We start from the raw sequence: 12599 nt of genomic DNA, 5'->3' as shown, positions 1-12599 counted from the left end.
CAATTGATGTGAAAATATTTTTGTCTTAATTTCTTTATTCTCCCAAAAGTCAATTAGCACTAATAATCTGATTTTAAAACGGGCAAAAGATCTGAATAGACATTTCTCAAAAGAAAACACACAAATGGCAAAAAGGTTTATGAAAAGGTGCTCAACATCACTGATCATCAGAGAAATACAAATCAAAACTACAATGAGATATCATCTCACCCCAGTTAAAATGGCATTTATCCAAAAAACAGGCAATAATAAATGCTGGTGAGAATCTGGAGACAAGGGAACCCTGGTACACTGTTGGTGGGAAGGTAAATAAGTACAACTGCTATGGAGAACAGTTTGGTGGTTTCTCAAAAAAAACTAAAAATTGATCCAGTAACTCCAATGCTAAGTGTATATGCAAAAGAAAGGAAATTTGTATATCAAAGAGATATCTGCATTCCCATGTTTACTGAGGCGCTATTTACAATAGCTAAGATTTGGAATCAATCTAAGTGTCCATCAACAGACAAATGGATCAAGAAGTGTGGTAGACAGACACAATGAAGTGCTATTCAGCCATTAAAAAAAAAAAAAAAAGAATGAGATCCTGTCATCTGCAACAACATGGATGGAACTAGAGGTCATTTTGTTAAATGAAATTAGCCAGGCACAGAAAGACAAACTTCTCATGTTCTCACTCATTTGTGGGAGCTAAAAATTAAAACAACTGCACTCATGGAGATACAGAGTAGAACAATAGTTACCAGAGGCTGGGAAAGGTACTGGGGTGGGCAGAGTGGGGATAGTTAACGGTTATAAAAATATAGTATGATAGAATGAATAAGATCTAGTATACAGAGTGACTATAGTCAATAATAATTTGTTGTACATTTTTAATAACTAAAAGACTATAATTAGATTATTTGTAACACAAAAGATAAATGCTTGAGGTGATGGATACCTCATTTATCCTGATATGATTACACACTGTATACCTGTATCAAAATACTCCATATACCCCACAAATATATACATCAACTCTGTACCCTCAAAAATTAAAAATTAAAAAAATTTAAGTCAATTAACATTTGAAAAAAATCACAATATAGTTCCACTAAGACATCAATGTAATTTTTTAATGTAAACTATGTTTTAAACTAATGTATTGCTGTAATCAAAAATATGTTTAAAAGATCAGAAAGCATCAGTTACAAAGGTGCCTCTTATCTAGAGAAGTGTGTGTGTATATATAGATCATATATACACATATATGCACATACTTACATATAATTTAAATGAGTGATAACATGGGAGGATAATTCTTTAAAGAATCAAAATATACATACAATGAGCCTTGTTATTATATGGTTATTTCCAAACACCATCGTCTTTTTACCTAAGCTTACTATTACTAAAATTCCATCCCTTTTTCTTGTGGGAAAGGGCATTTTTTTTTTTTTCTATGTGAACCAATCATGATTCCTTACTGTCCCACACCACTAACATTTTGAAGATATCCTTCCTAAGATAACACAGGGTTTTTCATTTGTTTGTTTGTTTGTTTGTTTGTTATTGAAACAGGGTCTTGCTCTGTTGCCCAGGCTGGGGTACAGTGGCACAACTTCAACTCACGGCAGCCTTGACCTTCCAGGCTCAAGCAATCCTCCTGCCTCAGCCTCCTGAGTAGCTGAGACCAAAGACATGTGCCTCCAGTACTAGCTAATTTTTTTGTATTTTTTTGTAGAGATGGGGTTTCGCCATGTTGCCCAGTCTGGTCTCAAACTCCTGGGCTCAACCAATCCACCCCCCTCAGCCTCCCAAAGTGTTGGGATTACAGGTGTGAGCCACCATACCTAGCCAAGGTAACATGTTTAAATGATAAAATACACCACTTATTTGTCATCTCCAAAGCATAAAAAGAAACACAGTAAGATATAAAAATGGAAAAACAATTCTCCCTCAAAGGTATCCCTTACTGGCACAAAAAAAGGAAAGACATCAAGTAAATTAGAGAGAAAGGGTTTTCTGGGGTGCCCCTAGACTTTCCCTCTGGTACTTTACTAACACTTAAAGCTCATGTTTCCAGAAGCCTGGCCTCTGGGAGTCTATAATTTTTATGCTACTGTCAATGCAACCGCCAGCAAGACTTTCTGGTTCTGCCATATCATTCCTGGAAATAGCCCTTTGGGGTTCTACACTTCTGAGAAGCAGAAAAACAATACCATTGCAAACGTGCCAGAAGAGAAGTCTTGCTTAGGCATGTTCAAGTCCTTCTGCAGAGGCGTGCTGCCTTTTGATGGGACTAATGATTCAGACAGCAGGACAGTTGGTCTAGTATCCATTTTAACTACATGCTTGTAATTACTGAATCATTCCTAACTGATTGATGGATGAAGAATAGGGGAGAGTTCCTAATGTCACATTGGTGGCAGTTAGAAGGAAGTTTCACATCTGTGTACAAATTCTATTCTCAGGAAAAGAATTCCATTAGCTGGCTAAATCTTCGATAAGACATACTTTTCAGCCTACAATGACTTGGCCTGATCTGTCCCAAAAAAATGGTAATTTAATATTTCTTAGTTTTTCTGAAGTCCTTTCAATAGTCACAAAATTTTTACAATCATATTTGTGCTCTTTTGTTGTTATGCTCCAATGCTCAGAGATAAATTAGCTGCATTTTTACACTTTTTAAATATGAAAATTGAAATATAGTTCCAGTTTATAACCATACAAAGTAAATTTAAAAAAAAAATCCACACACACAAAATGATACCAACAACCACATTCAGGTCTTTGGGGAATGCCATGTCTTTATTCTTGGATCAGGCAACGGCTTCTCTTCAAAACCCCTATCCTTCTGATAACTACATTTCACACTGCTCTTTGATCCAGGCAGAAAAACTTCTCTTGGATTTTCACCAAAACATCATGATGCTGGAAAGATTTGGACTCTGGAGCTGGAGAGACCTCAGAGAGAATCCTTGTGCCACTACCTTCAGGACCTTTGGCAAGTAACTTAACCTTTCTGACCTTGGTTTTCTCCTCTGTAAAATGACACAATGAACAGTGCACCTATCTTATAGAGTCCTGAAGATTACAAAGGAAAAGATGTTCATAGGAGTTAGTGACAAACAATAGCAAACACCCTCCACACCATTCTAAGAGAGTTATTTCATAATCTGTCTCAGTTTTTTGATGTCATTAGGCATTAGGGGAAATTATATCTACATTTTTGTCTCGTAAAAATATGATAAAGCTGGAAACCATCATTCTCAGCAAACTAACACAGGAACAGAAAACCAAACACTACATGTTCTCATTCATAAGTGGGAGTTGAACAATGAGAACACATGGACACAGGGAGGGGACCATCACACACCAGTGCCTGTCAGGGGGTGGGGGGCAAGGGGAGGGATAGCATTAGGAGAAATACCAAATGTACATGACGGGTTGATGGATGCAGCAAACCAACATGACACATCTATACCTATGTAATGAACTTGCACATTCTGCACGTGTATCCCAGAACTTGAATTATAATAAAAAAATAAAATAAAAGCACAAAAAATATAATCACGTTTTAAAATATGATAGGTACTTTCAAGTTCTCAGAAGAACAAAAGACAAAGAGTAAATATTGTCACAAAGAGATACCTGACGGTAGTAAAGTATCTGGAGATCCATTGGCAGATGTCTCCGCATTGTCATTGTCCTCTCCAAACTCCTTCTTATATATCGACAGCATATATGAGATCCTATAATCTAGTCTGACACTCAGGATAAACTATAAGAAAGATTAAGAACAACATAAATTTCTTTCATTAGCATAGTATTTAAAAATGCAATTCACGACACACCAATACCAGTGGAAGTACCAACCTTTCGAAGGAACTAGTTAGAAGATTTTAACACCAGTTGCCACATGCTTGTCGGCCTTCAGACTAAGTAAGGGAACTCATTTCCACTAGCTAATGTCAGTAAAATCCCAAAGCCATTTTTGGAAAGAACATTTGACTCCTTATGATTGCTCTCTGGATATTCCAGCTAGAGGCACCGTGGGGGTCTGGATGAAGAGGTAATAATGATGTCATTTCACTGAACACTTTGCAGAGTGCCATTGTCTCTGGGAGGAGACTGTTGGAGGTGTGACCCTCATTCTTACATAGTAGGGCAAGAATTCAGCTACAATAGTATGACTGTAACTATACCATGATCAGTCCTAAAGCCAGGTTCTAAAAGGACAGTTGAAGTACCAGCATCTATACACCATGGATTTTCCTCACTGGTATTTGCATTTTCTTGGGTTTGGGTTGCTGTCATTGTTCTCATTCATGGATGCATGGACAGAAACTAAATATCTAGCAAGGCTCCAGATTGTGCTAGGTACCACAAGGAATGCAAACAGGTGAAGCCTACTGCCCTCAAAAAGCCAATAGTCGAGTTGGGGAAAAAAATATAGCACTGTTAGCATAATTAGGAAACTATTGAGAGCTAAATCATGTGGTCTAAATACAACAGAAATCAAAGAAGAAAAAGCTGGGATGTGCTGCAGATCAAAGGAGGGGTTTTTACATAGGTACCATCTGTCCCTGTCTGCCTGAGATAGGCCCTATTTAACCTTTGGTTTCAGCATAATTATTAATGGTGCCCCTACATTCTCAAAAGTGTCACATTTTTGTGGTCACCCAAGTTTTAGGAAGATTGGCATTTCAAGTTATCATTTAACTTTATCTCTATCTATACCACCTGTGTCCCATCCCTCTCTCCTCCTACGCCCCTTCTCTCATCCTCCCTCCCATTCTAACAGCACTGGAGTGCCTGCACTTCCACTCTTGGCTCCACACAGGTGTTCACAGTGTCCACTTTACTTTGAATATTCTCCTCCACTTCATAATAATTACATTTTAAGATATCCTCTGTCAGGGCGCAGTGGCTCATGCCTGTAATCCCAGCTCTTTGGGAGGCTAAGATGGGGGATCGCTTGACCCCAGGAGTTCAAGACCAGCCTGGGCAACGTGGCGAAGCCGCAGCTCTACAAAAATACAACAAATTAACCAGGCATGGTGGTGCACACCTGTAATCCCAGCTACCGTGGATGCTGAGGTGGAAGAACATTTGAACCCATGAGGTCAAGGCTACAGTGAGCCAAGACTGTGCCACTGCATTCCTGCCTGGGTGACACAGGAAGATCCTGTCTCAAAAAAAAAAAAAAAAAATTTCTCCAAGGTCCAGTTTAAATTCTTTTTTAATGCAGCTTTCACTGGTTCCCCAGTCATAACCTGAATCAATCTCCCTCCTTTCCTCCCTCCCTCCCTTTCTCTGTCCTCTGTCTGTCTCAGTTGTGCGCGCTCTCTCTCTCTCTCTCTCCACCACCCCACTTTGGCTAGACTTTTATGCTTTTTATGGAAACTTCCTCCATGTCAGCTGTACTCAGCTGGTTAATTCACCAGACATGTGTTAAACAAGGTATTGAGGAAGGCATCAAGGGCATGAAAAGGTGCCAAGGATCTCAATCATGCCTTTGAAGAACTTACGGTCTAGAGGGGAGAGCAAACACCAGAGACTCCTAGTAACATGTGGTGAGGGCTGCAACACATATTGGTTGAACTGATTCTTGGTAGCAAAGGGATTTGCAGAGCAGGAGATAACCCATGGGAAAAGAGGACTGAGAAAGGGTATGGGATTTGGTAGCCATGAGCAGGAGGCAGGGGGCAGAGCTGGACTGCAGGTGCTTCACAGGGAAAGGTGTTTAAAATCCTATTTTTAAAAGTAAATGATAAATCATAAACAAATGAAACACCAACTTTCAGTTGATGATGTTTACATGCAGCATTGTATTCCATAAACATAATCAAAATTAAAACTTTCATTCTCTAATATGCCTAATCAGGAAAAACAAGTGGAAAGTAGAAAGAAAGGAGGAAAGTGAAGGATAAAAACAAAGGCAGAGAAAGAGAGCTAAGAGAGGGCCAGGAAGAGAAAGAGAGAGAATGAGAGAGAAATGAAAAGAGAGGGACAGAGAGAGATCTACAAAGTAATGGGGGACAAAAAAAAAAAAAAAAAGAAGACCCAGGGGAAGAGAGGAGGTGGCACAAGGCACAGGACCTTGAAGTCCTTGTAGCACCAAGGAGTGGGGCTACATAGAAATTCTCGAAGAGCCATTCCAAGAAAGACACATTCAGAAACACTATTCAGGCATACTGGCATGGTGAAGCCAGCCCAGACACAGGGACAGAAAATCAGTGTGAACAGCGGTTCAAGGAGATGCTGCAGAAATGAATCAGCCTCAGACTGCCGAGCCGTAGAAGCTCCATCTCATCATTTTTTAGCTGCTGGAGATTGTTTTTCTAATGCTTCTTTTCTGTAAATGTGGGCTAAAATGAGGTCACATATTTTAGAGTTTGTCCCATGAGTCGGGTGACGGTAAGCTGGGGCTCAGTAGGTCCACGGGTCAGGTGATCGCTACCTTTCTCAGTTTAAGAACAGGAAAACTTTAAACGATTTTTCAGGGTCATGAATACAGCATTGGGAGGTCTGCCAATATTTCTCAGGATTCAGCCTTTGGAATTCCTAGAGGAACTGTGAAACCTTTTATGATTAAAAATCTAATTACTTTAAATGAACAACGTACAGACCCTTCCAGGACTACTAACCCACTTCTGGTAGCTCAGTCTATATTAAATTATGATGAAAGACACAGTAAACTGTACCCAGATTCCTAACAGGTACTTGGAAACATCAAACGCCATTCTCCAAATCTGGAATAAATGCTATAATTAAGGTATCATAAAAGTAATTTTCAAACTTAAAAACTGCTAAGAATTCATAGCTATAGTAATGGGGAGTCTATTCACTAAACCAATGGGCATGGAATAATAATCTACCTCCTTTAAATTCTTAAAATTAGGCATTACACTAGGTTAATTTTTTCTAGTTATTCCTTGTCCTTCAGAAACAAAAACAGAGAGAGATTGTCACATATAAAATACCAAAACCAATGATTAACAATTTTCGTTAATAAGAAATAAAATTTTATTTGTGTTTCTTGCTAAAACAATAAATCTGGATATACAGAATCATATGTTCAATTCAATTACAAATAGGAAAAGAGCTGGAAATGAATCAATAACTTTGCTTGCTCTGAAATCCTTCTCAAATGAAGGTAAAGTTCAATCAGGGTCAATACTAATTTTTTTTTAATACACATGAAAGCAGTTTATCAACCTCAAAGCACCCCACAATTGTTAGATATTATCATTAGTATATTTAATGGGAAGGGACAAATGTGAATCATATGTTAAATAGTGTCTGTGATATTTCTTACCAGGTTTTTCATTAACTGTAAAAAAATAAAATTATATCGATTGCATTTCAGAATATTTAATTTGGAACAAAAAGGGTAAGAAGTTTAACCAATAAGCAAAATCACATCTTTGTCACCTAGCTTCTGTTAGGCAACACACCTGCAAAATCTCAATGATCTTCAGCTTGGTGTCCATCACAGTCACATCCTCATGCTCAGCGGGGCTGCCTTGCTTGCTCGGGTGGATGCTGGGTGGCACATCTGGCACGCTCATGGGGAAGATGGAGCCTCTACTGAGTACCATCTGGGTCATCATCTCTCCCACCCCATGAATGGTTCTCATCACATTGTTTCCTGACATGAGAAAATGCCGTAAGTCAACACACACAACCCCTGGAGAACATGTAACTACAAAATTCAGTTCGTCACAAACACACTGAAAAGCAGCCAGGAAAAGGATTCAGGACAAGACAGAATAGCATCAGCATCGTTTGGGCTCCTTCTTTACAGATAAAATTAAGATACTGCAGACATGTTTCAAAATGACAACTTTTCAAAATGGAAGTTTTCCTTTCTCAGAAAATGCTTTCAAATCATGTACCAAAGGTGAGCTGGTTGCTCTAGCACCCAAATCAGGTTCTTCTGTAATACAGTATGTCCTACTAACTGTCATACCAATAGGCCCTTGCTTTTAAAATAATGCAAAAGAAGATTACTAATTGCCAAGATAAAGTTAGTTGCAAGTGGAGATACAAAGATTGCATAAAAACACTTAGATGTTGAATTCTAGCATCATAATCCAATCCTCAAACCAATGATTTTTTAGCTTTCCTTTCATAACACTTATAAAAAGAGCTTGTGAGGAGGATTGTTACCTTTAAGAAAAAACAGTCTCATCTGGGGAAGACATACGCATTAGCCAACACACTTCCCATTCCTTCATCCAATTTGAATAGAAAACCATTACTCAAAATCCACAGAAAGCAATAATGTTTGAGGTGATTATGGAAACAAGCTAGTGACAAACATGATCATTTTCAATGAGGAATCATGCTCTTTCCATCTCTTCCTGAATTTGGCTTCTCCTTTACTTATTTGCTGATAAAATGTCATCATTCGTATCATGCACACGTTCCTTACACTGACCACAAATAGCTGTATCCAAGGATCCTCCTTGACACTATGACAATTTATGTTCTCCAGCCTGACTGCTGCTTCTCACTTCTAAGTTCCTACAACAAGCAATAAGGACGCAAAAGAATGGTTGTCTCCATTCCTTTCCGAATAGTGGTCTTTAGTTCGTGGGTGTTCATGGAGCTCTGCCTTAAGCTAAGGCCTAAGAATCTGGCTAAGAATTTTCCTTTCCCTCAGTGTCTCAGGGCGTAAACCAAGAGAAGGGGAAATGGAAATAAGATGGGATGAGATTTTTATTAAAAAAAAAAAACTGTCAGCTCTAAGAGAAGAATGTAAACCATGCTAATACCTACAGGATCGAAAGGCAAACAAATAAAAAGAAAATATATAAAAGATGACAAGAGAATCTGAATGGTCCAGACCACAATTACCATTAAGCCACTGGTAACGACTATTATCTGTACATTGCTGAAAGGTAAAATGCCTTTGAAAATTCATTATCTTATCTATATATGGAATCAATTTAAGTGTAAGAGGGTAATGCTTCAATAATACATCTTAGAGTGCACAAAGAAGTTAAATTTTTCCTAAAGTGGCATATTCCAGGCAGAAGTTTTCATTTTGAAGGTCTGAGAACTTTTATTACACTGCTAGTTGCATAAGCCAAAAAACACGATAAAATGTATATATAAGGGTAACTTCCAAGTTAGGACAAAATTGAGGCAACAGGATTTGAGCCAGTCCCTCTTTTCTATCAGAATAGCCTTGAGGCAGAATGCTTCATTGTCTGTGGTTCTTAAACAATCACAGCAATTGAGTATTTCCACATCCCTCCCCCTGCTCGTTACATGGACTGCAGGGAGGCACATCTGGTTGTTGGCAATGGTTTTGAGCCATCGATGTTCAACCACTACCTTTATCCGAGACTTGATTCGAGTATGTATACGTGTTTGCCTCCAAGAGATGCTTTCTCACCACTAATACAGAACAGGCTCCTTTGTTATTCTTACCCCTGATTCACACACAAATCCTTGGCACCCACAGTGTCTGCATCTTATTTCGATTTGAATGGAAAATAATCATTTAATCCAAACGATTACTACACAGAAAGTTAGCCCAGACAATTCTTTCCCCCAGATACAGATCCTGTCACCAAGGAATTAAAATCCAGAGGCCAGATCCATAGTAATTTGTAACACATGTCGTCAATGAAATGGGAGGGTTCACTCAGTCATACCACATTCTCAGATGCCTGTGGCACGTGGTCGCCACAAACCTCACTTGACATTTCCGTGTACAGCCAGCTCAGAGGCCTCAAATTAAAAATGCTGTATTTTCTGGATTTGCTTGGTGATGATGAGAAGTGCTAAGATTGTGAACTATTACAGCTTGAAAAACATGAAAGTCAGACACTACATAAATCACAGCCATGCAAAGCTTCTAGTATCCATTCCTCCATAGAAAAACTTCTAATTCTAAACTGCTGAGATAAATCAGAGGTGATTAATCCTCAACATTGGAAACAAGAAATTGTACTACTTCTCAACCATAATTAGTTAATATTAACTAGAAAGTATCCAATGAAAAAGCCTACTATAATAGAAATTCTCTGAACAACCTAATGCTTACAAATTCAGCTTTTCTGTCTTTTACATAAACCCAGCAGCCAGAATTGGCATTTGTGTACAAAGTGTATTGAGATAATTTGAAAATATGGAAGTCATCTTTGCTTAGTACAAAGTAAGAAGGAAGGAAACACTGGGCACGGTGGCTCGTGCCTGTAATCCCAGCACTTTGGGAGGCCAAAACAGGTGGATCACTTGAGGCCAGGAGACAGAGACCAGCCTGACCAACATGGTAAAACCCTGTCTCTGTTAAGAATACAAAAATTAGCCGGGCATGGTGGTGAGCGCCGGTAATTTCAGTTACTCAGGAGGCTGAGGCAGGAGGATTGCTTGAAGTTGGGAGGCAGAGGTTCCAGTGAGCTGAGATTGCACCACCGCACTCCAGCCCAGGCGACAGAGCAAGACTTCATCTCAATAAAAATAAAAATAAAAATAAAAAAAGGAAGGGACTGCTTAGAAAGAATGACTGGTCAACTTTTCAGGTTCTTTCATTATATGATTACATAAATATTTTTACTAACCTTAATTCCCTCAAGAAAAAAATCTAAAAGACAGGTATAGCAAATGCATACTGAGAGTGGTAACTGGGAATGCTTGGGGAATACGTTGCTTTGTTCTTTGGTTGTTCCAGTTAGCCAAGTTTCTATCGCCCATTTCAGGAAAGTGAAAAGCAATAAGGAATTAACCAACCTAACACGACAGCTGTGCTGAGCATAATTTAATTTTGCCCTATTCAGAAATAATTTTATTGTGGTGATCACACTATTGGTTTCAACAAGCACTAGCAGTTACATGAATTTATAGCAGGTGTAAGAGATGTAACAGAATATTGATTGAAATTTACTTAAGTCTGTTGGTATTTACTTTATTTAAAGTTATATTTATTCTCTCTTTTTATTAGAAATGCTTTTCTCTTATGAACATATAAGAAAATGGTAATTTGAATTTTCTTGTTGTTTAGATATCAGACATTTCTGAAACATTCTCATCATTTATAAGAGATAACAGACACATTTGATTCAGAGTTTTGTGAATAATTGTTCACAGCCATTTAATTGTTCTGTGACTACTAAAATCAGCTCAATGTTCTATGATAATAGAGGCCAAAAATGGATAATCCAAAAACCATTATTTTCCCTGAAATATATTTTTATAGTTGGATTTGAAGAAATCCATCAGCTGTTATAATAACTCATCTGAAACCGAATGATGTTCCACCATAAAGACATGACTCTGGAAGTCTTCCTATTTCCCATCCCAGCTTAGCAGCTCCTTTTAAACCTGCCCTTGCTGGAAAATGTCTTTACTTTCTAGAACTAGAGCAGTTTTCTATTTCAAACATTTTCTGGAGCAGTGCTTCCTCCCAGTGGTTGAGGGTCTGGGTTATAAAAAGACTTTTCTGTATGCAAAGAAAACAAAAACATTAGCATAAGATCAAAGCCTTAATTAAGCTACTAACCACAGAGCAGTAGGTAAAGTGGTAGCAACCCAGGTTAAGGGGAAGATCAAGATTAAACAGCCAGAGAAAGCAATTTTATCTAACCAGTCCTCCCAATTCCAAGTAAGATCACAGTATTTTGGAAAGCTGGATAGCTAGATAGTTCTATATAGGACATACATGCATGGCTTTTATTCCATGTGCCGAACCTACAGGGAACTTGCTATACCTTTGCCTTGCGTTCTTGTGTCCAGATGGTCACACAACTTGCTCCCTCACTCCTGATTTGTGGTGCAATGTCACCTCCTTAGGTAGACCTCTTCTGGCCACCCTCTCTGAAGAGCTTCCATCACTCTTAATCCATGCACCCCCTTTAAATTTCGGTCAGGGCATTAACACTCTCTCACATCATATCATATATTTGTCTGGGTGTTTACTGTAGTCCTCCTCTCCAACGACATAAAAGAACACAAGTTCCATGAAGACAGGGAGTCTACCTTTTTCCAACATCTGGAATAGTGTCTGATGCCCAACTCTCATTTAATAAATGTTTGTCAAATTAACACATGAATAACAAAGATTGGATAATAAAATGAACTATTGAAAATGAGAATGACTTATTTTAATAAAGTTTATATAAAAAGTTGGATCTCATTAAATTAAAGGTACTTCATCTTTCATCAAGTTGAGTTTTTGCTTACTTTCCTTTATACTTCTTTTTTCAAAAAGCATACATAATTTCATATCACTTAAAAATGTATTAAAAGGAAGAAATTAATAAAATAGATACCAATGAGATAAGGGAAAATAATGAAAGCTGTCTTTATCAAGGGCTTACCATATTGTGATAACCACAGGCCACATACACCCTTCACCTCACTGGAGCCTCATAGCACGGTGTGGGTTGGGAGGCAAATCCCAGTTTACATAGCCAGGAAGTGGCAGAGTCTCAAGTACAGGTCAACTGATCTCAACATGAATCATGTTTTCCCACACCACGTTGGTTCACTAACAGACTTTACAAAATTCTAAAAATTTTATACTAGAACTCAGAAAGCCCTAATGCAATTACAGAAAGAAAAGATTCCAATTAAAACTGTGTTCTGAAAATGCAGAATTT

At 38.2% G+C, this 12599-nt stretch overlaps 1 protein-coding gene across 1 annotated transcript in view; it reads right to left on the bottom strand.

Moving 5' to 3' along the window:
- The window catches only part of ITPR2 (inositol 1,4,5-trisphosphate receptor, type 2), a 494095-nt gene that overhangs the window by 297870 nt on the left and 183626 nt on the right, over positions 1-12599 (bottom strand). Inside the window, exons 22-23 of the mRNA XM_011946983.1 lie at positions 7443-7636; positions 3634-3763 (exon numbers count right to left, since the gene is read on the bottom strand). Coding sequence (XP_011802373.1) covers positions 3634-3763; positions 7443-7636 — 324 coding nt within the window. The remainder of the gene's footprint in view (positions 1-3633; positions 3764-7442; positions 7637-12599) is intronic.

Source organism: Colobus angolensis, unplaced genomic scaffold, assembly GCF_000951035.1.
Source record: "Colobus angolensis palliatus isolate OR3802 unplaced genomic scaffold, Cang.pa_1.0 Scaffold256, whole genome shotgun sequence".
Classification (NCBI taxonomy): Eukaryota; Metazoa; Chordata; class Mammalia; order Primates; family Cercopithecidae; genus Colobus; species Colobus angolensis.
The sequence above is the reverse complement of the archived record's forward strand: the minus strand, read 5'-3'. Positions and strand labels throughout refer to the sequence as shown.